Source organism: Harpia harpyja, chromosome 4 (assembly GCF_026419915.1).
Source record: "Harpia harpyja isolate bHarHar1 chromosome 4, bHarHar1 primary haplotype, whole genome shotgun sequence".
Taxonomy (NCBI): Eukaryota; Metazoa; Chordata; class Aves; order Accipitriformes; family Accipitridae; genus Harpia; species Harpia harpyja.
In genome coordinates this window covers 49,062,008-49,087,044 of record NC_068943.1, presented here as the reverse complement: position 1 = coordinate 49,087,044, position 25,037 = coordinate 49,062,008, and the positions used below count along the sequence as shown (strand labels likewise).

Below are 25,037 nucleotides of genomic sequence, written 5' to 3'. Positions count from 1 at the left end.
GGTGCCTAAGGAAATTGGATCAACTTCTGAACAGCTTAAAAAAAGGGGAGAGGGGTGGGATTTGTCATGGGGCCCACATGTCCTTCCTTCAGTACACCTTAAGCCACTGAAAACCTTGGTTAATTCATGTCAAATGTTCTTTTTAACAACACTTAGAAGGTTTGTAAAATTTTTTCTACTTCTGCTTTCTTCACAGTCGCTCTGCTCTTGCTCTGTCCATTTGTCCCCCCCCTAAAATCCTTTGGCTCCCCCTACTTGAGGGATTGGAAGAAAAAGTGGACCAAGATCAGCGCCAGTCCCACAGAATAAGATCAAATTTGAAACTTCAGAATAAGCAGAGTCCAACAGCTTGGGTCTGGCTGCTTTTCCAGTAGTAATCATTCAACCTCTGGCTGCTTGTATTGGAGTAACTCCACCTGTTTTATGAAAAATTAAGTGCCTGGCCTGCCCAGCAAAAATACAGAACCAGCCACGCTCCAAGTTCAGTGCTCTGGGGAAATACATAAGGCAGGGTAGCAGAGATGTAGGAAACACAAACGAATGCCCCATTATTTAAATTGTCTGTAACTAGTTTCAGTTCTTGCCCAGACATAACGTAACATAGTGGAGGCAGGTGTTTTCTCAGCAGCCACTGACTAATTGCAGAACAAAGATTAGAAAAGAAAAAAAAAAAAAAAAAGAAAAGATGTAAACAGTGCAGTAGTGAGTATGTCACAGATGAGTCGGAGCAGAGCAATTTACACTTACAGAGTATGTACGCTTATGGAGGAGACATACAGTAGCCTTTATGAGACAAAAAAAAAAAAAAAAAAAAAATCGCATGAATGAGACTGAAAGATCATGCCAGTTCTTGAAAAGCATACTTGGCACAATGCAAGCAGCATGGCAGGTGGCTTGCTTTCCCTTCCAGCCTGAGACCCAAGAGGAAAAGCAAGTTTGGCATCTTCTAGGCTGCCTATCTCCTAAAATCTGCAGTATCTCATGGAAGCGGATTAAGATACTTCACAAGCTAAGAGGTTATAAAAACAAGGAAATTGTACGGTTCCCAGCCAAGGCCTTTTCAGAACTCACCACAAAAAGACATATTTATAAACAATCCTTAGTTACAAAAGTAAATTTATTATTAGTTCACTTTTACAATTTTTTTTTTAATTCATTGTAACAATTTATAAATAACTCCTGGTCATAGTCACCACATCCAGGAACGAGTCTGAAGTTTGTGTTGTTGGAGAAGTTACAAAATCAAGTACATTTTACCTGCACGTTTTTGAAAAGCATGAAACAACACACAGCTGGCTCTGTTGTTCAGTAACCACACGCAGAACGAACGTCCCAGACCTACAGCACCATGGACTGTGGATTTCTAAGTAACAGAGGAGCGAGCCTTAGTAACGCACGAACTGGCATATTCAACTGCTTGAACTTCAAAAGCAGCTCAGAGAAACTCGTGCTTCCTAAAGAGATTAAAAAAAGAAAGAAAATGAGCACGCATTGGTGTAACGCTTGCCCAACAGAAGAACTGTCAGTAGAAGGAGAGCCAGCCAGCGTTCAGAGTGTATCTCTGGAGATGTGCTCACTGCTATTCATTTTGTTGCAATGCTGGTTAAAAAGTAAATTTTTATATTAGAATTTTAAGAAATCTCAAATTCAATTAAGATGGCAGGAACTCCCAGAATAGAGGCATATAACAGGTAGAGAGGACACAGAAAACCAAGATTTCCATAAAGGTCTTTTGACCTGAGCGGATACCCAGGCACCTCACTGGAAGACATCCAAGACAAGACACATTAGCCTGTACGCTCAGGGTGCCATCACCCTGCACAGGACTCCTGGGGCTGGGGGCTGTGGCCTCCGGGAAGCCTTCAGCAATGGATTCGTCTCACCAGGAGGTGGTAATGTTCCTGCGGCACCCCTAAGCAAGCCACAGAGTTCCCCAAATCGAAGTCCAGCTGCATTTCTTTTGCAACCCGAGAAACCTTAGGCAAGCAGAGGAGGACTGGTACATCCCCAGGTTGGGCTGATGGAGGGCAAGAGAAAAGCTGCCTAGTGAAAGGGTGCAGAATTTCCCTGGATCCTAAATCAGATTACCTCTGGAAACCTAGAAGAGGTGATTGCTCTGACTAGGTGCTTATAGGAAAGAGATTTAAGGACATTCGGGATACAGCTAGCCCAACAAAAAGAATGCTTTCCCCTGTCACAGCTCATCTTATCTGGTCCTACTGCCTGTGAGAACATTGCTACCTGCAGGTCAGGAAAAAGCCAAGACTTTTTTTTTATATAGGCTAATTCTGGCTTCTTTAGTCCTGCATAAATTTTCTACCTTTTATGTCCAGACTCGAGACAATTAACAAAGAATAAAAATCAATGGAACTGCTTTCAGAGGAGACACACGCTGTCACGTAATTTACAGGATATACTCCTTTTAGTATGCAAGGCCAAACCCAGCAGCATGTGTCCACGCAAGTCCAGAGTGCTGTCCTGCACTCCAGTCTTACCTTCCAAGCCTCCAGCTGCCAGCTGACCTGGCGTTGGGACAGAGTGGTAAATAAGGAAGCAAGCCAGCATGCTCAGTTGAGATTCTTCCGTGGGCTGCCCACTTAGGTAGGAATGCAGAGACACATCCCCTCCAGCTGTAATAGACAAGACACACTGTTGAAATTTTGGGAGCATTTGTGGGAGGAAACAGAAAGGCAAGACAACAGTATTTCCCCAGAAAAAGCCCGCTGAAAAGTGTCTCCATCTCCCCACAGAAGGTGGGCTAGGGGTTTGTTGCAAACCTTCTTCCTTCTGCCATGGCCACCCTACACCCTGTTATCTGCTGTCACCACCCCTCACTTTCACTCCTACAAAATTCTCCCAATGCGTTATTAGGAAAGCACGTTCCTCGGGAAACAAAACATTCCAGGTTAACTAAACTTCCCACCAATACAGTCAAACATAATTCTTCAGTGAATGTTTCACACCAAACTGAAAACAAGTTGTTCTATGCTAACATGCAAGTGCCTTCCCTTCAGTTATCATTTTTCAGTACTTTTGAGGCAAAAGTCAACCCAGATCAGCAAGAAGACAAGAATGCTGAATCACAGCTGTAGGATTAAAGTTATCTTCTCCATACCTTGAAGCCACTGATCCAAAGTGTTATCAATAGTGCACTTCATCACAGGCAGAAATTCAGAGTTCATGAAGAGTCCTCGGTTCGGATTCCTGCTCATCCTCTCCTGGTGACTTCTGGAACTGAAAAATTCTAACACCAGCTTTATCTGCCACAGCTCAAATGTCTCGGACATTTCTCTTCTTTCTAATCTCCTCACAGCCTAGCAGAGGGGAAATACAAAGTGACAGTGAGAATGTGAACTGGAGGAGGAAAGAAACGTTGCTGTCGTAAACATTAATAAGTGAATCCTAACCCCCCCCCCCCACCTTGCCAAGGACTGCCCTTCTGAGCACCTACTGAGAAAAACTGCTGGCTAATGCTTCTGGTGTAATTTCAGTTTTCATTAACTTAGATTATTTTCCAATTTGCTTTTAAAATCTCTGCTATCTCCCTGTAAGCTCACTAATATATCTTCCCTTCTGTCTTCTACAAAAAAAAAAAAAAAAAAGAAGAAGAAAATCACAGGCAATGAACAATACTCTTATGCCAAAGTATAACATTAAAAAAAAAAAAAAAAAGGCGTTTACTCCACCTGATCTATTGCTATGTACGTGGGCAGCATCTCTGGATTTTCTTGAGTAACACACTCATAAAGAATCGAGGAGAAAAGATCCAGGATTTCCTGTTTCTGATAAAAGACACATGTTTAACAAAGCACACATGCTAGATACAATTTATTTCAGGTTCTCGCATTGCTCACATTTCCTTCCATTAAAGTTAACCCATGCACTGACATTGCATAAATTAGCAATAGCTAACAATGCTACACAGTTTGCTTTCATTCTTGGGCTTATTAAAACTAGGCAAAATGCAGCTATATTTTACTCCCTCCCTTAAGTCATTTCACACAAAGGAATACAGTGCAAAACACGCTAATCCTTCTGCAGTGATTTCACCTAAATGCTTCAGGACACTGAACAGGGCTCTTGGTATTTGTTAAACACATTCTGCAATGAATACAACTGGTGTATACAACTAACAGCAACTGTGATGTAAGCAATGGGGAAAAAACCCAAACAAACCCAACAAAAACTATAGGGTCAACACTGTTTTACACCTTTGTATTACAAAACATCCCTTAGAATATTCCCTGTCCCCACCACTTGAAGGACTGAATTCTGTTCCTCAGTTTAACATTTTTCCCACCTTTTCTTCATGCAAACAAGAAACCATGCTAGTCCACATCTAAGCATCATACCTGGCCCATGTTCACAGTTGGTTTGCAAAAATAATCAGCGAATGAAAACAAAGCAGGATCAGAAGTGAAAGCTGAAATTGCTTCTGGCTAAAAAACAGATTAAAACACACTCTTAAAATGAACTTTTTGGTTTTACTGCACAAATGTAATAGCAATTTATACCCAACCTTTCCTTCCCCAGCACACAAGTGAGAAGATTGTAACCTACCTAAAGCGTATCATGGGCAAAATATGTCCAACACTTCTGTCTGCCCACGACAAACATACATTCACATAGCTGCTCACAGCTTAAGCTCATCGCATGCCCTGTGAAAGCCACCAGACTTCCTTTCCCTCAAGCAAAGCAAGTAACTTCAGTACTCATAACCACGTGGCAGAGCTAGGTGCTGGAAATAAATTAACACAGCACGACCTGCTGTGCTTCCCTCAACCTTTCTAGAGGCAGCATTAATGGCAGGAAACCAGTTTGGGAGCGATACCTTGAATGCCTGAGCTTCAGAGTTTCGGTGAGTAACAGTCTGTGCTAAGAGACTGCGCCAGCCCATCGGGTCCTCCTTGTAGGAGAGCTGCCCAGCTCTCAGCTTCACATACAAGACACCACCCTTTGAAAGGATTGATCTGAAATAACAACACCAGTGCCTACTTTAAACTGATACATATGCACAATGAGGCAGACCTGTAAAGGAAACCTGAACTCCCAACAGCTCATATGAGATAATACGCCCATTTAGGCTTTGTCCTGATTATTTAAGCCCTGCCCCACTTGCGTATACATAGAAATCTTGGTATCTTCAGGGCAGGCTGCTATCAAACGGTGATGTGATGGCAAGCAATGGTGATGAAAAAGGCATGAGGCCTACTGATATAAGGAATGTAACTTCCTGAAGCAACTGCAGGTTCTTATTAGACTCTTCTAGGATGAACTCCCAGCACCAAGGAAAACCATGAAAGTTGGTATCCACAGCTTTAAAGGCATGCTGTGAAGGCCCTTTCTCCATGTTAGGGAAAAAAAAAAAAAATACAAAACCCAAACAAAACCCCACTATTCCTGACCAAGCCTACAAACAGAAGTGTGCAGCAGTTCAAAGTCACACTATTGCAAAGCAGCTGCATGTTTACCTGATTTAGAGTATCAGTTGTGCCATTAACTGTAGGCTCTGGGCATCCTTAAAATAACTAAATTATCTGTACTGAAACTAACTGCTTAGCATAACAATATAGCAGCAATTCACATGTACTAAGATAGGGAAAATTATTTCTTACATGTGCATTTATCTCCAAAACACTGCCGGCCAGGTTCCTACCATTTTAAAGGGCTGAGGACAAGATGTTGTTACATGAGAGCTGACAGATTCAAAGCATGTGGAGACCCAGAGAATAGGTAGGTCCCAAAGGCAGCAAGTTCCTCAGTCACCCACACTGGTTTCTGCTGCAGCAGCACAGGAAGGCTCTTTTGGACAAACAAGTGCTCAAGTGTGGTAAAGGCTCAACCCAGAAGGACAAAGCTGGCTTCTGCCAGTGCTGGTGCAGCAGATGTATCAGTATTTGGCTCCTGATCTGGAGGAATCTGCACTCTGCCTCAGTCCTGTTTGTTATCTTTAAAGGCATGGACCAACAGCTGCTGCATTGCAGTGCCTAGTTTAATCTCAATAGTGGCATTTAAATTAACTAGAAAAACCATGTTACTGATGAAAGATGCAGCTGGCTGCTTCTATACTACTCACAGTGACAAGTTACACTGTAGGCTGTTAAGCACAAAGATGAGAATGATTTTACCCACAGATACTGTATTCCGGTAAGATTTCTGTTTTTCACAGTTGCCCGATGGAGAGTTAAAATGCAGTAAGCAGTACTTTGTATACTTCACGTAACATGAGAAAATAGTATTTCACAAAGCAGTAACAGTTAGCTAACTACTGTATCAACAGTCTGGGAAACATGACATCATATCAACTCAAAACTAAACTAAAACCATGAGTTTAAGATGGTTTCTGGTACTGCTCAATCCTGCTGCCAATATCTGTGGTTTTTACTATCAGGTTTTCCCCTGCCCTGTTTTTGCATGAATTATTCACATCAATAGGTGAAACCAGCCACGCAGTTTCTTTCTTCACCCAAAAGTGCTGTCAAATGCACAACAGTGAACCGATCAAAAGCAGACTTCTTTCCAAACTGTAGGTGTTACAAGCATAGGAGATTAAAAAAAAAAAAAACCAACCTTAAAAAAGATATTACTACAAGGTCATTATTCAGTTAAGCATTATAAAGAATACTTACTTTAGATGATTCGTTCCCTTGGTTAGATCTATTAATAATTCCCAATACCGTGGTCCCTTCACTCTGATCTGTCAATGTAAGCATTTTTATTACTAGATATAACCAGAATCATAAAATTAAAGTTTTCTACACAAGCCTACAGTTCTTTCTGGGCCCTTACAAGAGCACGTGTCCTTTTATAGTGCTACCCACACAGAAAACTCAGAAGGAAGAGCACATAGCTTTGTCTCTCCTACAGTGAAGCTTTCTGGTACAAGGAACTCCCTGCGACATCAGATCTTGAAAGCATTATGATCAAGACCGAAGAGAAGCACATGGGTTAATTTAACACATGCTCCACAGAGACAGAATTGTCTTTGGAGCCATTGCTATGGGACAGCGTTGTCCAGAGCCTGGCTAAGGTTGGACAGGGAAATCAAAGGAAAGTCACTAAGTCTCTGTTCTTGCACTGTTTGTGGCACAAACTGGGTGATTAAATTCCTTGTTAAGATGGAGACTTCCTTTACCTGCTTCAGTAAGTGAAGCTCTGGAAGAAGCGTGGGTGCCATCAGTTCCTCGGTGGCTTCTGCATACCACTGCGTGCCCTTCAAAATGCCACCATTATTCACATATTAGTAAAGCTCATTTTCATGTGAAAAGAAATAAAACGTGCATCTCATTTATAACAATGCCATTGGCAGAAGTCAGTCAGTTTCTGTTCCTGAGTTCTGAGTAAATACATGACTTAGCATCGCCTTTAATGTCAGGAAACATAAACCTAAATTAAAGGTATATTTCCCACGGATGGATCAACACATAACGTTGTGCAAGTCAGGCACAGTTCAGCTGAACTCTGAAGGCTTGAGAAATTAACTATATTATGAACGTGCGGAACTCTTTGCCAGAACCACAGGGGATCCATGCTGCACGTCTTCTCCCCTGAAATGCCAAGAACCCTTTCTTCAGTCCTTTCATGAGCATCACCTGTCTCACGTAAGCATGTACAAAATAAATCCTGCAGAAAGGACTCTTCCCCAAAAGACATATAATGGAACCACTAAGGAGAAACACTAAGTTGCCTCTTTCAGCAGAATTAGGAGAAGGCTTTTAAAACCACAGGTGGTTCCAACCACCTCTGTGCCTTTGAAAGTCCTTCCTCTTTAGAAGGAGGAGAACTATGACACTGGGTCAGTCATTACACACTTGACTGAAGACTTTGTGGTGCCTTTTACTTGTCCTGTATTCTGCTCTCAAGGTGACATCAAAGCATGTGTAAGGTGTGAGTGGGCTGAGCACAACCCTTCAATTATTTGTGTAGAATTTGGCTCGCCTCCACCACAAGTTGAAAACAAACCCAAGGCTGCTGGCCACAACAATGAAAATAGCGTGCCTTTGGTATATCAGAGTCTTCAGTTGTCTCCCACACCTTCTCAAAGGCCTTTGCTCCTTCTTGCCTTGCAGACACATTACCTTGTATGTAACCTCTATCAGTGCATAACAAGGAGTGTTTGAATCCACATCAACAGGTGTTAAGAGCCTTGGTTCTGCTGCCAGCACGTACAAGTGACGCAAAGCCTGAAGGTGGTACCTGCGTGTGGGAATAAGGAATTCAGCACTGTGCAGTACAGGCCGGGAATAAACCCCAAATACCAAACTACACACAGCTCAGTAACAAAATACAGTTGTTGATCAAACTAAAGAGAAATTTGTAGTAATGTAGTAGATATTACATTTTTTTAACATGTATGGGTTAGCTAACAGAACAGGACTTAATGAATCCTAACTAAAACTGATTGAGAGTCATAAACGGACAGGTCTTGCATGCAAATCTTTTCAGCTGAGCAAACTGGAACAGTCAAGTCACAGGAGCACAGCGTAGAGCCTCAGGAAACCTGCCTGCACTTCCTCACTGATCAAAGATCACTGCCATCATCTTATATCTTCACTTATTTCTTCTGTTTTCCACTTTTTTTTTTTTTAAAACCTCAAAAAATTTATTTACAGAGCACCTAGGTAAGAATTCTAGAACATTTGCTTCTAGATAACTCTTTCTTAAGAGGATGATTTAGCTTAAGGAAATATGAACCCTAGCAAACCCTTACCGATTGTCCGTGCTGTGAACAGGGAAGTGAGGGTACAGAGCACAAAGGAGAGCAGCAATTGAAGAATTTGAAGTGCTCAGTGAGTATCTGTAGAAAAACATTACCTATTAGTTTCAGTGCTAACAAAGGCTGGCCACTAGCAAAGGTGTTCAAAATATTTTGGTGTCCCAGGGAAGGGAAGGACTGTAGCAAAGCGCATACAAGCAAGGAATTTACAAATGTGCTCCTATAGCAGTGAAAATAAACATGTAGCATTAGGAAATAAACAAAAGACAGAAACATTCCTATGGCATTCAAGTAATGCAGTATCTAGAAAACAGGACTTTCATTTGCAATAGAAGAGATCTTTATGCATCTGTATGTTATTTTAAAAAAAAAAAATCAAGTAAATTGCACACTGCTCCAGCTTTTGCAGGAGAATTGAAAGAAGGAAGAAAAACTGTCTTTGGAAATGGCAAGTTACCTTCCTCCTCCCAGAAAGAGAAGCCCCAAAGCCATGTGGTGAGCCAGGTGGAACCCGTAGTTCATCTCTCCACCCGTCTTCTTGTGCATGAAACGGCAAAGCTGAAGGACTTTCAGGTTTCCAGAGCCTGCCATCACCATCGCAAGAGACAGCAGCAAGACACTCAAGCATGTTTCGAGATTATAGTGACCTGTCTTCAAGTAGAATAGGGAAGGCATTATTACAGTTCTGTGGTCAAATGCACGCTTCTGGTCGGTCTAACACGCTGCTTTCTACCCCAGAGTTTGAAAACCACATTCCACAGAAAGAGGGAGAGCGGAGAACCAGCAAAGTCCTTAACAAAAACAATTCACAGCCCTGCCACATTCTATAGTCTGTAATATAGAAAAGTAAAAGGGATAGTTTTGTTTCCATTAAGGTTTTGGTGAGGGTAATCAAAGTACGTTACACAACAAAGCCTCCTTTTCATTGAGAGAAAACTAGAAAGAACTTACTATTGAAGCTGTTGGTGCTGACAAACACTTCAGGAAATCTGTTGCATATTTGTACTGGAAAGAAAAGAAATGCGTACTAAATACAGATACAAAAGATAAGTTACAGCTCTATGGAAATTGAAGGGAAAAATAAAAACCTCTTACCAAGCATTTAAATGCTGCCAGATTTTCTGAACCAGCAAATCGAAATCCCAGTGACAAACACGCTCCAGCAATGATGTAGACATGAGCTTGCCTAATAAGCAACATAAACAGGAAATGACTAAATGTTTCTCTTTTCCTCATCTGAATACACATCACAAACTCCTTTATAATTAAAAAAGGGAAAATTGAAAAGAAAGACTTATCCTTTACAGAAAATGGAGAATAAAGTTCCCTAAATATCAAGGGAGAGATTTTTTTTGCATACTGATATGTCTATAAAGAGTTCAGCTGCATTTTTCAGACGAAGAATTTTTTACGTTACTTACGCCAGTGTTTCTAAACTCAGATCTTCAGATGAAGGCAGCTCTGTTGCATGAAGAGATATACTGTTCTCTCTTATGATCTATAAAAAGCATAAGAGAGAAAAATTAATCCAGGGGAAACATTAACTGAAACTCTGGGCATCAAGGGTTCATATGTGATACAAAACAGGGCTGTTTCACAGGCGTGTAAAAGTTGGGTTGTTTTTTTTTTTTTTCCACATGTTATTGCTCCACTGTACTTCTGATCCAAAAGGGACACCTTTCAATGGTCCTGGATCTGGTCCCTTAAAAATTTCTAAAACAATGGCAAGATTGTGTCAGAAGCGCAGTGCTACTGTGTGTACTCAAATACAAGAGAAAACAGAACAGGATGAGACCTCAAGAGGCCATATAGACCATCAGCATCCTGTATTTCTGATATTTAACTATCTAACTTGGTCTTAAAAATTCCATACAACATACCTTGGAATATCACTGATCTCACTGTTGAACAGTTATTCCTAATGCTCAACTGAAATCAGCTTGCAGCAATTTTGCACCTGGCTTCTCCCTGGTCAATGTGGAGAAAAGTTTAATCCCCTTCTGTCTGTGGCGCCATTTTCTGTCTTGAACAGAAATGCTGCATCCCTCCTCAATCCTCTCCTTTCTAGCATGACAGCATGGGAGGAGTCCCCAGTGCTCCCACAACAGTCCAGGAATCCAATGTAACAGTCATCTCTGTCACGTGAACACGATTAACGTGCATTTTTTTGTGCAGGTCATGGGACTTTGGAAATGTTCATATGCAGAACAATACAGTGAGATGTAAAATAGGGAAGTAAACACATTAAATGTAAATACCTACTTGAGGCACGTTGCTATTAACCCACTTGGAATTGGGCAAGATGTCATCCCACAAAATCAGGCATCGAGCCAAGGTCTAAAAAAGTGAGAAAGCCAAAACGTAAGGAAGGAAAAAAACCCTGCACAAACATCAGTGGTATTTTTTATGGTACTAACTGCATCCAGAAACACAGACAATCCAGCTACCCACTAGCAGCTTCTTCACTGTTTCTCAGCTTTCATATCAGAAATGACAAAATAGCGCTATGTACTTATAACAGATGCTGAGGCCTAACTTATTTTATCTGTGAAATTAATTTGGGAAAAGCTATAAAAATTTACCTAAACGTTTAATTTAACATTCCACATAAAATGTATCATTCAAATATTTCTCAATAAATTCTGTCTCTAGTGCTGCATGACGAGCAAGCTGTCTTACTACAAGTGGAAACTGTTTGAAGGTATGAGTTTGGCTGGCAAGCAACAGGGTTACCAGCTATCTAAAGGACTCTGCATGGTTGGCGTGTGGGCTGGATTAAAAATTAAAATTTACAAAAAAAAATTAAACTAAGATGCATTTTTAGCATCTTTAAGCAGATGGAGAAATGAAACAAGAGAAAATCTTACCCTCAATAAAAGGAACTCTGGTTTTACAAAGTCCAGCAAATACATGGTATCTGGTGCTTGAAGCCAGTCAGCAATGGATCTGCAGAGCACAGTAAAGGTACAGGGTTTCCAGATTATATTTCAGCAATGCACAAAATGAAGCAGAGCCAACGTTACAGCAGTTTACAATGCTGTCACAAGTTACTGCAAAATGTCTGAGCAATTCCAGGTTAATACCTGTTATTAGTCTTTAGGTAGATCATAGCAAGTGCAAGTGTGGCACCTGGACAAGTAACGTCCACATTTATGGTATCTCCCTCCTGTGAAAACAAAATGAATGCTTTCAGACCAGTTGACTAGGAAGGCAACAGCCTGTAGTGATGTGCATACGCATTCAAAGTCACTTGATGCGTCGAGATACACACCTCTCAGACTTCTAACTATTGCTATTTCAGCTTAAATGAGCAAAAATCATCAACACGTACCTTGATTTGATAACTGGGAGACTTGTGCTTCTCTCTGTGCATTCCTGCTTGGAATCGCCTGTGACCCCCAACCATGTACTGGTAAAGCTGCTCAGGAACATTGAGGTCTGACATGCCTATCAAATTACTACCATGCTAAGGAATGAAGAGAAGAAGTAATATGGAAGTGCCTTCCCATATGAGAAAAAAAATGCTTTTGGACAAAGGCAGTTGGGAGTCAAAGATGAAACATCTCTTACTACCCCACCGCAATATATAATGATTCTTCTACTAAATGCAGTTGGAATGAAGAGAGGCACTTACCCCTAGGCAAACCATGCCTAAGGCTAGCCCAGATGCAAGTGAATAGGACTCTCTGTCTGTGCAGTACTCCATTTCTGGGCCAGGGGGACGCCCTGGAGAAAACAAAACAGCAAAATTAATCTTTTAAAATTCAAGCTAAGTAAGCATTGTTTAATTAAGCACGACATTCCTAATGAAATGAGGAGAAAAAAAAAAAAATCTGTCCCTTCTCAAGAAAGTCAGGAAAGTTCTCGGTGGAATTACAAGTTATTGTCATTTAACCCATCCATCACCAAATGGCAAACCCCTCCAGAAGCAGTATATATTGCTAAATGATATGATTGGAGTTCAGAGACACAGTGAAAATGCCGTGTTACAATTGTGTATACTTTAAGACCTCTGAACCTATCCAAATGCTGCCAGCAGAGTTCAAAAGCTGTTGCCAGAGAAAACAGCACGTATCAAATTACCAGAAACATAACATTTCACCCTTAAAATTTATCCCATTCTCTATTTAATAAACCATACGGTCTCTTTTAACTAGAGTTACCTATAAACATGAATAAGAACTTAACTGTTACAAATAAAATCAGAAGAACTATGCACAGAATGAGGACACAATTCAGATCAGAAATTTACTGTTCAGAATTAGCTCTTAAAGACTACTGTTTAGAAAGCCTTAAACACAACTTGGAATAGGAGAATTTAGGACACGATGGATGTACTTCTACCAACCTAGTGAGCCAACAAGACTGTCCGTGCAAGAGGAAAGCGTTTTTTCCCACCCAGTGCCTCTGTCTCCGTTTTCTACCATAGCGGCTACCTCATGGACAGACAGGTGAAACAACAAATATCTGGGAAGCGTCTGATGCGTTGGGTATACGGTGTGCAATAGATCTGCTCAAAAGCTGTAGAGGGTCAGGATCTCTGCAGCTATGGCACCTGGGTCAGGAGGAATGTGTACTTACAGCAGACCTTTTACCAAGTAGCTGGCAACCCCAGAAACCCCAGACCAGCTCTCATCAGACAAAATTTCCAGATGGAAAAAGTACCTAGGTGCAGCAATGATGCAGCTACATCTCTTCTACTAAATTCAATGATTGTTCTATGCTATACACACAGTTCACAGCAACTTCTGTTCCTCTGAAAACAGAAGATGAGGTTTGGAAAATAAGAGGCTAATATTGTAGTGGGACATGTACAGTTTAAAGAAATGTTAATATTCTCAGCTCCCTGATGTATTGTGCAAATCATTCACATCATGGCTCTCCCAGTCCACATCCCATTTTTTCAGTGTTAGCACCTACCTATTTCAGCCAGCAGAACCTCAGCTGTGTGCCTGTGAGCAGTGCCCTGATAGACAAGGCCTATCCCTATCACAGCAGCCACCTGCACATTGTGGGGGACATCCAGCTCTGTTGAAGTTGGTGGCAGAAGGGCAGGTATGTGGATGCTCAGGAGGCGCGTAATGGCCATATCCATTGTGCCCAGCTTGGCAGCAGAAACGCCAAGCAACAGTCCAATACTTGTCATCTCATGGCCCTGAGAAAGGAAACAAATATCAGCGACCAAAGAAAGCAGACATGTTCAGAAAAGGAGAAACACTTGTCCCAGTTTTCCATTCACCCATCCCAATGAGCTGTGCACAATATGGAAAGATTTAGAGATAGAACTGCTGAAAATCTTTTAAACAGAAATAAAGTCCTGCACTACTAACATTAATGAAGCAACTCTGATATTCTCCCACACCAGGAAACTTCCAATTCAGTATTTCAAAGAAATCTGTTGACTTTTCTTTCTTGTTTTGTTTAAAGAATTCAAGTCCTATAGATACTTCTCTCTGTTGCTTCTGAAAGGCCTCACCTTTGTTAAGTAGTCATGTATATTGAGCGTGGCAAGTTTTGTGAGATGCCCGTTGAGACCCAGAGCCATGAGGAAGCCTGCGTATTCATTCGCTAGTTCAGCAATTTTGGGCTTGTTATAGACAATCCAAGCAGAGTCTATCTGTGAAGCAGGTGCTATCTTCAGGCCAGCAGCTACCCCATTGTGAAAGCTGGCCCAGCAAGCCATGTTAGGAGGCACATCGATGTTCCCACTGTTCAGATCAACAGTGGTGTTCCTAGGAGGAGCGCGGCCTGCCAATGACAGAACCATTAAAAGCAATTAGGCAAATCCAAACCACTTCAGAAACAGCTCTCAACTTCAGTAGGGTGGCTAGTAAATGAACACAGACAGCATGCTAGGTAACACTTCTGATCTGAGATGGCCTTGGTTATCTTCAGGCATGTCAGAAGACAGAAACACAGCATAGTAGATAAACCAGCAATGTGGACTTTGCAGTATCTGTGTCCTGTATGTACACCAACACTGACCAGCTGCGTGCTCTTAGGCAATTTATTTCACTTCTCTCTGCTTCTCAGAATGTACCTGATATAACGTCTCAGTGTTTGATAATAACACTGGCCTTGACCATTCCAGGAGAAGAAACTAGGAGGCAGATTCAAAACCAAAAAGAGCTGCTACTTCACAAAAAGCACACTTAAGCTATGAAACTCTTTGCAGAAAGACACAGAAGGTACCACAAAAATTATAAGAGATTCAGAAAGAAATGGGTTAACAATTGAAAGAAACTCCATCATGTTCTGTTAAATACTGAATTTCTTTGGAAGAAAATGCTGACCAACGTACCAGTTAGATTCAGCTTAGGGATGGGCAACTGCTCCGTTGGAACAGGATGGTATGAGAACAAAGTGAACATTCCTCGTCCAACAGGTAGTGCCATGGTTCGCTGACACAGCTGTAACAACCTGTTGGGGAGATGAAAGCAAAACCAAGCCAATTGCTTAATATGGCAAATTTTTCCAAATACATGATATAAAATGAACCTACAGACAACAGGCACTGGACAGACCATTTTTTCCCCCGACTATGAGATAGCATGTTGTCTTTCCTTTTTTAGTAGGCCAAACTTTTGAACCAAATCTTTGGTCCTTACAAGACTGATCTCAAAGACACTTTAGCTGACGTCATGTTGAAACTTGCCACCATTTTTCCCTTAAAGCTAGGTGCTAGTTAAATAAATTTGTGCTATGGACAATTTAGCAGCCATATCGGAAACAAGGTGAAAGGAGAAAGCAAAACAAAGCTGATTGCCATATGGGATCTTGCTATGACTAGTGATCACATCTAGTAATAACCTGTGTACAGAATTAATAATGTGCTTCCAAGAATGCTGACCACAATTCTCTATGATTTACTCTGGAAACACTTTCTAGACTAGTTAGATTACTCAGCTTGTTAGGTCAGACAATCTGATGCACTCCTTTAGCTTCCTACTTCTGTAGAGTGTTTTGCATGTTAATGATGTTCTGAAGTTTGCTTTTTTTCTTTTGTTTTTTAAAGAAGATACTTTTAACACGCCCAAAATAAGTGAATAAAGAAGCAAGATGGGGACAATTGGGAGGCCACTGGGCATAGAATGGCTCCAACAGGAGGTTTCAAAAGAGAGAGGGATGGGACAGTGAACTTGCTTTCTGTAGAATTAATTAGGTCCCCTGACCCAAGCCTTGCTTAGACTTAAGATCAACCCTGAACAAAGGGCTCTCCAGTTTCAGGTAGGGGATGGATGATGTTTTGATCTCTACAGAGGCATTTTCTCTACAGAGCATGTCCTGTTTATATTTCATACTTTTTAGGTGGAAAAAAAAAAAGCTACAATCTGCTTTCAAACCCTAACTGATCTCAACATGCTGTTTGGGGTTCAAACTAACAGTCTTTCCCATATGCTGCTCCAGTCCCAAGAGCCCTCCAACTCAAATACAGCAGAGTTTCGATGTACACTGAGCTTCAAAGACTTGGATTATGAAAGCCAGCCCTCTCCTATGTGTCCTTCACTGAGGCCTGCCTACTTTAAAGTTCAGTTCAGACTCAAATATATTGCAGTGTTTGGTTAGACATACTTAACTTTAAGCCACCAAAAATATTCACACAATTTTTCACCCGAGTGAAATACTAGTGAGGAACAGCTCAAAATGGAGAGAGTTCTTTACCGGTTTTCTTTCTCTTCTATGTATTCATGGTCACTAGCTTCTGGCATCTGCACTACATTGACACGTACAGGACGGGCACTCTGAAGGAGTCTGCGTACTTCCTGCACCCTCAAATCCTCACTCCATATTAGTGACATCACTTCCTCATTCATGTCATTCATGCCATCCTCATCCTCTTCCGATTCAGTTCCAGAGGGAATATCGGAGGACAGCACTGGGCCCACAGACTGCAAGGGAAAGAGAAAGGAGAGAAGTCATTTCCAGTAGTGCACATGGATATTGCTAACTCTCAGAAAGCCAGCAAATATCAGCACCACAATCTGAATGCAGTCAGCACAATTACCTGCACTGAGATGGGTCTGTAAATAGACTGGACTGACACTTCTGCAATCATGTACGACACTGTTCACACGCTCCTTACGTTGATTTAGAAGGCTACAAGGATTTCTGAACATTGTAATCAAGTATTTTTGCACATCTAAATGGGATAAATAACTATCAAGACAGGAGGAGATGACATCTCAAATACGTCAAAGATGTAGCAAAGGCTGTTGAGCAAGGACTGACAAGCAGGAGCTTGAAGAGGTGACATATGAAATAGTTATCTTTCTTTCAAAACTACTTCTTGTTTCAGAGCAGTAGTAGAAAAGGGCTTTCCCCTCCCTGCCTACACAATTATATCTCTGACGGCTATGAAAACATATGTGTTTTTTTCTTCAAGTTCAGCAGTGAAAAACAGAAACCTAGATGAGCATTTCGATGTATATTAAAACAGAGGTTAAACTCTGAAAGGCACAGACACAGTCCCCCTGGTGACAACCTGCTTTTAGAAGTGCCAGTACCTACTGACCCTCAACCCAATCAGGGCTGCTGTTCTGCATATTCTGTTCAGAAACCTGCATTATTTTTCTAATCATTGATGTTTTCATGAATCAAAGCTTTAATTTAGATTACCACCTGCAAAACCTTGGAAAAACCAAGCTACCTATTAAAACAGTCAGCCTGCATGGCAGTAAATTCCAAATGTTTGTTGCTGTCAGCCAACCTGGGTTTCACGACAGTACCAGAACATTTTTTGAAATTCCACACTGGAGCTACATGACCAGAAAAATACTGAAGCATTTTATTGCTTAGAAGCACTGTGGAAAAGCCTTCCTTCTATGCAAGACTTACAAAATCCTTGTTTAAGAATGTCCTCCCCTGATTATTCACATCACACAAGCGATGCACAGGACCTCCAACAAGAATTGCAAGGATAGCATATGTCAGGATGCCACAGAGTATGCCCACAATCTGCTTGCCCTACACTTGCTTCAGACAATGCTGTCACTCTGCATGAAGGACAGTTCATTTTATTTTTAGAGAGTTCTGCAGAAATAAGCTTTCCCACAGAATATAGTTTCCTTATGGTCTGACAGAATAATGTAGACATTGACCCTAAAGTGGGCCAGTATGTTGTTCTTTTCCATCTTTCACAGACGAGAGATTCATTTAAAAAATAACAAGGCAAGCAATGACAAATATTGATATGGTAAATCTAGGAACAAAAAGACCCCACACCTCTCTTGAAACTGGTCATTTTTCCTGTTCTATACCTCAGAATTTCAACAAGCTGAAAGATACAGAATCACACAGACTAGATCAAACACAGAATCATCCTAAAGCTCACTGCTAACACGACACCAGGAGTGCAAGTAAATTAACAGCTGATGAATGAAACCCAATTTCTTCTGATAAATATGCACTAAATCTCAATACATAACTGCACCACCCATATAGCCAGCGTCCGTTTTGAAACAGGAAACTCCACCCTGCCCTCCTGAGAAATGACAAACAATTTGGTGTTTGAAGATCACTTTATCCTTTTAAGGTAACATATATTCGAGGCATTGTTATAAAGTAAGTGATAAAATCAAATTTATCATCATTTTAAGATTCAGTACTGTTAGAGCTGGGCAAAATTTCACCAGCAGAAAATAAAATGGATTTTTAATGAGCAGCTGGACATGGGATTTGAACATGTAGTTCGTTTGCTTTTCTGCTAAATGAATTAACTTTTTTGATACATAGTTAGTCATGAAGCCTGTTATAAAAAATTGGAATAATTTTAATATTATTTCCAAAGCTAAGACAGCAAAAAGGATCTTGACCAAGATGTAGTTGAGACTACAAATCCCTCTTCCTGACTTCTGAAGAGGCTACAGACAATCTGCTACTATTAAGTGCTTTTATGTATGCCACTAGCCAGTTTTCAAGAAGAGCTCTGGCTTCCAGAGTGTCCTCAACAAGACACCTAAGTGAGCTACCACTCTATGAGATGCTAGTGATTCCCACCATCAGAAGAAAATGTTTCAGAGAAAAACACCACACACTTTTTTTCATTTTACTTCAGGATACAGATAACTAAACCCTTTTTGAGAAAAGAGAGCAATATGAAAAGTGTATTTCAGAAAGCAATCCAGTTTTTCCAGAGAAGACGGAGATGCCAGCCATGCCAACCCAAGAAGGAGCCAGACTGACAAATTCCAACTTTCTTCTCCTTGTGCCATTGCTGTTTTGATGGCAGAGTCTCTGGATGGAGTATCAAAACCTCTCTAACACCTCTCAAAGGTGCAGCCATTTTGGAGAGGAGGACTTCTCACAGAGGCAATCAAATAGCTCTGTAGGTAAAACTTTTGAGCACCATGCCTAAATTAAGTTTAAAATCTGTTTTATATTGAAAGTTTCCACAGCTATGCATGTACTCTTCCTGTGCCGGATGCTGGTTTTTATACTGAAACCCTCACATGCATGTAAACCCTGTGTTGCCCTCAATCTTGAATTCTGCACCTTCTGATGCCCAGAGCATCAGCAGATGGTGGGGAAGTTTCTGAACAGAGTGCTCTACCCAATGCTCAGTATCGTGAAATCCATTTATGCCCATACTCACAGATTTACCCTTTTGCAGGTTCCCTTCACACGCCTGTTTGGACAGATCCTGGCGCCCGATCAAGAGACAAACTGCTTCTGGCCAGTCTGAGGCAGGCTGCTCTCGGCAATAATATATTGCATCTCTAATAGGAAGAGCCACACCAAAGGGGAGAGACTCCAGATCTCTTAGGGTGAACCCTTAAAATTAATAAGGAAAAAAATAAACTATTTTATCAAAACTAGATAAAGTGTATTTCATATTATGCAAGCACAAGACTATTATTTATGATTGTTACCATTTTGCATTATGATAAAAGCTGCTCTTACCAACATTCGTCATCCAAATAACTAACTTTTCAGCCAGGCTAGAAACAGATGTGCTGTGGCTGAAACTGCATCTGTAAAATAAAAGTGAATAAAGGAGAAGCCAATAAATGCTAGTCCAAAAGTCAGCAGAAAGTCAAAAACTCAAGAGTTTAAAATAATACTAAAAAAAACCCATACCGACTGTCATCCTGTTCTGTTTGCTGTTTTTGTTGTCCTAGGAAAAACAAGACCACATTACTTCCACATTCTCCAAGCAAAAGTACAGCACATAACAAGCACAAGACACTAAGAGATACTATGATGGTATCAAAGCATCATTACCTGATGTAATCTTGCACAAATAATGGGAGGCTTCATTAGATACAGCGTTCTCATCACCAAGTATGTACAGAGCCACACTCTGGATAGGAAAAAGACACCATAATACAAAGTCACTCAGTGTGCAGCTGTTGCTATACTGCCTATCAAAACAGACAGAAGAGTTAACTTAAACAGTGGGACAGGGCTGTTAGGAAAACATTGTTAGTAAAAGGAGACTGATTGAAACAACTGAAGCAAGTAACAAACTCTTACACTTTAGATTTCTAACTTTAAGTTTTGAAAAAATAAATCCTGAAACAACTCAATTTTCCCTAATAATTGTTTCAAAGGTAAGAAGAGAAAGGTCTTTGAAACAGAAAAAACATGTTCCTAGTCATGTTTCCTGTGTTGCTCATATTTCATTTAATTTCTCTTGCAAAACACACACATCTTCTCCAGACACCATTTTTCACTCAGTTTTCTCCACATCTTGAATATTGCCTGCTTTGTGAAGGCTCTGAGTGAAAAGTTATTCCCCATTCAAAGCAGGGTCCACTTCAGCTATCTAGCCAGCAACAAAGTGATCTGTCACCCTATTTACTTTTTCGTACTGCCAGACAAGCTGGCATGCCAAAGGCAAAAGTCACAGGTAAAAATCTTTTGTTTTTCATTAAGTCTTCCAGTAAGAGACACTGCTGACACACCAACTCTGACCTCCCCATAGGCAAGTCACACAGAGGTAGGAGGAAAGACAGAGTTGGATGGACAGACACAGGTGATAGCCCGAGGGAAAGGCTACAGCTCTTCAGAGCTTGAATGCAGAGGCAAATTTTAAGTGAAAGACTCAGCACTTTAAACAGTCTCAGTGCTGCTGCTTCAACCCTCCACACTCTGAAGCAGAGGACAGGCTGACTCCTGGCAGCTCGTATCAGTGACTCTGCAACTAATCTTGGACACTTGGGTCAGAGCAGAGTCTCTCCTCCCTGTTTTGCTCTTCAGCCATCCCAGGCTCAACATCCCTGCTTCAAACCCTGTATTGGCAGGTTTTCTCCATAAACGCTTTGTGAATAAGTGAGTGAGGCTGACCAGAAGATAACATCAGCACTTGTAACTACTCATGCAACTAAATATTTATGTTGACGCATGCCCAAGAAGAAAGCCGGGAAATTCTCACTCCCGAAATACAGTTAACTGAGTTACATTATTACTTTGCACATGCCACTACTGCAAACCACAGGAAAAAAAAAAAAAAAAAAAGCAAGCAGCAGTGAAGCATAGGCTATGCACTCAGCACTCACAAGCTCTCCTTCCCAACCTCAAATACCTCCTCCTACCTGCGAAAACCCATCCACACCCTTCAGTAATATTAAAGTAATAAAAGAGAAGAGGGCACTCACAGGGATTTCTCTCTGCTAAATACATATTATTCTCCCTGTGGAGAGGCTGACACTGCAGAGTTTACTACACTGCAGGGATACTCAAGAGAATTTCATGCAGACCGATGAGGTCTACTTAGTACAGAGTAGCAACACTTGGAGATGCTTAAGTCTCCAAACAGTACAGCTACAGCAGAGTTATTTTTCACAGGCTCAGTACCCCTCCAGTATGCCCCCGTTGCTCCACACAACACTATTAAACCCTCTGTTATTTGACTTCCCACTGGGGACACTTCACTCACAGGAAATTAAGCAGCTGGGGCAAACCCTGGCCACAGTGTTGCTATGCTGATGGAATAAAACATATCCTTTTTACCAAAGTACATACCAGTACTACCAGTTTGCTCCTTTCACAGACTCCTGGTAAGTAAGGATAAGGCTGCACTCCTTCTCCCTTCAGACAGGAACTCAGCCACTGAAAGATACTTGGAGGCTCAGCAGAAAAAAACGAGGGATGGTGCATGAAACCTGTTTGGACTTAATCATATGAACAGCAATGACATTGAGTTCATGGCAAACGCACAATAATTCTCCACTATTCCCAAAGCAAGCCCTACAGTACTTCTTTTAACAACAAAACCACAGTATTTCCCCAAAACATTACAGATCACATCTCTCTCCTGTTAGATGGAAGTTTATAGCTAGACAGTAATGAAAACTTGAGACACCTGTCTTTCAAGAACAAAAATTATCTCAGCCCACAGCGAAAAGGAGTAAGTACAGAGTAATTCTCAAAAACCTCATTGGAACAGTCTTGTAATTCAACAACATTAAATTGCTTAAGTGAGAGGACAACCTAACTATAACCTCTTTGCCTTCCCTATCCACAAACATGAATAGCAAAGCCTGAGCAATGCTATGAGGTTTTTTTTTTTTGGTCAGGAGAAACAGTAGTTTATCTTACACGACTAGCAAATTTCAGCTGGTGGGACACTAAACAGGTGCACAAACAATGTATGGCCTTACTTTAACTTTGAGGTTTGTGCTTTTAGCTCTGATTTAGTTGTTGTGAACTATAAACCAAGAGCCTGCCAGCCTAGTGCTACTTTCCACAAGAGAGGCACATATCACTACCAGGCTTTTCCACAGTTGTCTGCTAAGATTTCTCAGCCAGCCTGAGCTGGGAGTTTGCCAAGATGAAACCATCGTTCCCTCCAAAATTCTTGTTCTGTGGAGTGTCCCATGATGCACTGAACTGGAGGCACCAGCTCATGACTATACTATGCTAATTTCACTCCAGTCTTCTTAGTAGGCTATTAAAACAAGGCAACCTCAACACTGTGTGTGAGCAGTTTTGCATATTGGGGTTAAGTCCTGACCAGCCTTAAAGAGAACAGTTAGCAACATGCTCAGAATTAGAGATAATTTGTAAATCATCATCACTGAATATCCAGCTTCACATAGCCTTAAACTCACCTTGATCGATTATACAAGTCTGTCTGGAGGCTTTTACAAGGGCTGGATAGTCTCTGTAGTAATAGTCTATATAACCTTCAAGTTTTAAGTCTCTAGAATGAGAGAGATTTGAATCACATTAGAGGGGGAAAAACCCACCCAACCTTTCTGCATTTCTGTGACATCTTCTGTTGATTTTTTTAAATGTTCGTGTACACACTAGATGTAAAGAGGGAAGTTCTGACTTTCTTAGCTAGGGCTGCTCAAGGGCATTGCCCCTTCCCTAAGCAGTGAATCTGCATGTTTAATTTTTCCCTGAGTACAATTCTCTTCAACTGCTGTTCTGCTTTGTCCCACACCTCCACCATCATCACCACCTAAGGTGTGACGACTGTCACTACAGTTTCCCCCAAATTCTAATTGTTAAAGCCAGATAACCTGCTGGGTTATCTGCAAGACATGAATGCATATAACAACTGGCAGCCTTAAAAGACACACAATCTTTCATTTCAGACTTGCTTCTAGTTGGCATGACACAATAGAGGACAGGCCAACCTTTTCAGCACTAGGGACTGGATGCCACTTCTGGGAACCATTTAGCCAGCCAGCTATAGTACGTGCTACTGGGGAAGAATCTATAGCCATAGAAAAAATTTGGCAGAAATAGCAAATACAACTCAGGGAGATGTTACTGGGCCTTTTACTTAAACACACATCTGTATTTATCTATCTATGTGCACGCAATGCAACTAGAAGGTGGTTGCGGAAGACATGAAGATGCAGTCACTGACTGCAGTGAAGATGCCACAACAAAAAAGAATATTTGACAAATCTTGTGAGCTCAGCTGTGACAATACAGTAGAAAAAACACAGGCTGCAGCATCTAAGATTTGTGAATCACACTGATGTTGGTAAGTGGCCAGACCCATACAAGAGATTTGCTCCAGCAAATACATTTAAGCACAATAAGGTTTTAAACATTCATTTATTTTCTTCAAATACATTAAAAGCCTGCTGCACATTGGACAATCCCCAAACTCCCCATAAAAATAATACACACCCATCACCAAGAGACACTACACGATATAAAATGTCTGTGATTTGTCAGTTGGGCATACCTGGCCAGCTGAACCAGAACAACAACAAGTGAACGAATTCCTTCTCCCATTAGACTATTCAGCTTGAGCTCCTCATAGATCAGATGAAGAACAAAGAAAACAGCAGGAATATGGGTGAAAAGGAGGGTTGAGGAATCCAAACTAAGGCTCTGTGAAAAGTCATCCTTCGGAGCCAAAACTTCCAGAGGGTCCAGTCGCAAAGCTTTGGCTACAGGATGAGACTCAAAATTCCTATGGTAATCAGAGCTCAAGAGATATTCCCAGTCCTAGACCAAACAAACAGGAAAGAGGCAGAGGTTCCACAGTGAACATAACCTTCCAGCAAGAGTACTCCAAAGCACTGTTACAGAGGAGGTTTTTTTCCCCATAAACCAATACAAATGTGATTATTGTATGGTAAATGTGCTGCACAAACTCTGCAAGCCACAGAGATTCAGTTGTTAAGTTTCATCCCCTGACACACACCTCCCCCAGCCCCCGGTGTGCATAAAAGAATCAAAGCCTTATATTTAAGAGAACAAGACAAAAGAAAGCCAAGAGTGCCTTCTTTGCACCAATATTCTGTGCAGGAGACCTCACTGAGCATTTACGCAATTCGCCTAGTGCTCCCAGCCTTCTTTGTACTTCCCCTGCCACAGCACATCAGGCATTAGATCCTGATCTTTGTTCAATGTAGACTGTAGTCTGTAACCCCATGGGCTCACTCGGCTGTCAACCCACAAAAAACTAATAGCACGACTGGACCACCACAGATTGTAAGCTTCTTATGATGGGATGATAGTAAGCCTCATCCACTTTACTGTTATGCCATGTGAAAAATTCCTATTCCTGTCTAGGCAAAACCCAGTGAATCAGTCTTAAACAATCCGCTAAATTTGGTGAAAATCAGCACATTCAGTGAAGTATATAATCTGATGTTCCCAACTTGCTAAAGGTGCTGAGTAGCCATGGAAGTGAGACAACTTCATTTTAAAGGGATGAAGCATCTAGGAAAGATTTGACATTGTCAGGAGACAATCTGGGATTGCTTTGTGATCCATATTAAATTCACTCCTGAGTCCAACCTCCTTCTTTGGAAGTGAGAACCCTGACAAGCAAGGTCACATCATGCAGCCACTGCACAGAGCAAAAGAACTTTTCTTCCCCCAAAGGCTTGTAAACTCAGATGAAATG

The 25,037-nt window shown here is 41.2% G+C and overlaps 1 protein-coding gene across 6 annotated transcripts in view; it reads right to left on the bottom strand.

The window, feature by feature from the left end:
• Window positions 1-1,099: 1,099 nt before the first annotated feature.
• Window positions 1,100-25,037, bottom strand: part of ANAPC1 (anaphase promoting complex subunit 1) — a 33,985-nt gene continuing 10,047 nt past the window's right edge. For 2 of the 6 annotated variants that reach the window (XM_052783905.1, XM_052783906.1), the window contains exons 18-47: window positions 23,865-24,130; window positions 22,768-22,859; window positions 21,680-21,828; window positions 19,937-20,015; window positions 19,793-19,829; window positions 19,616-19,686; window positions 19,308-19,486; window positions 16,379-16,605; window positions 15,018-15,136; window positions 14,193-14,464; window positions 13,637-13,871; window positions 12,351-12,442; window positions 12,048-12,182; window positions 11,800-11,882; window positions 11,584-11,662; window positions 10,979-11,053; window positions 10,138-10,214; window positions 9,812-9,902; window positions 9,668-9,721; window positions 9,174-9,367; window positions 8,711-8,797; window positions 8,079-8,196; window positions 7,136-7,213; window positions 6,630-6,697; window positions 4,832-4,991; window positions 4,353-4,439; window positions 3,687-3,782; window positions 3,116-3,314; window positions 2,496-2,630; window positions 1,100-1,454 (exon numbers count right to left, since the gene is read on the bottom strand). In XM_052783905.1, the coding sequence (XP_052639865.1) occupies window positions 1,339-1,454; window positions 2,496-2,630; window positions 3,116-3,314; window positions 3,687-3,782; window positions 4,353-4,439; window positions 4,832-4,991; window positions 6,630-6,697; window positions 7,136-7,213; window positions 8,079-8,196; window positions 8,711-8,797; window positions 9,174-9,367; window positions 9,668-9,721; window positions 9,812-9,902; window positions 10,138-10,214; window positions 10,979-11,053; window positions 11,584-11,662; window positions 11,800-11,882; window positions 12,048-12,182; window positions 12,351-12,442; window positions 13,637-13,871; window positions 14,193-14,464; window positions 15,018-15,136; window positions 16,379-16,605; window positions 19,308-19,486; window positions 19,616-19,686; window positions 19,793-19,829; window positions 19,937-20,015; window positions 21,680-21,828; window positions 22,768-22,859; window positions 23,865-24,130 (3,750 nt within the window). In that variant the 3' untranslated portion in view covers window positions 1,100-1,338. The remainder of the gene's footprint in view (window positions 1,455-2,495; window positions 2,631-3,115; window positions 3,315-3,686; window positions 3,783-4,352; window positions 4,440-4,831; window positions 4,992-6,629; window positions 6,698-7,135; window positions 7,214-8,078; window positions 8,197-8,710; window positions 8,798-9,173; window positions 9,368-9,667; window positions 9,722-9,811; window positions 9,903-10,137; window positions 10,215-10,978; window positions 11,054-11,583; window positions 11,663-11,799; window positions 11,883-12,047; window positions 12,183-12,350; window positions 12,443-13,636; window positions 13,872-14,192; window positions 14,465-15,017; window positions 15,137-16,378; window positions 16,606-19,307; window positions 19,487-19,615; window positions 19,687-19,792; window positions 19,830-19,936; window positions 20,016-21,679; window positions 21,829-22,767; window positions 22,860-23,864; window positions 24,131-25,037) is intronic. The other 4 variants (XM_052783908.1, XM_052783909.1, XM_052783907.1 and 1 more) reach the window with 3 other exon arrangements.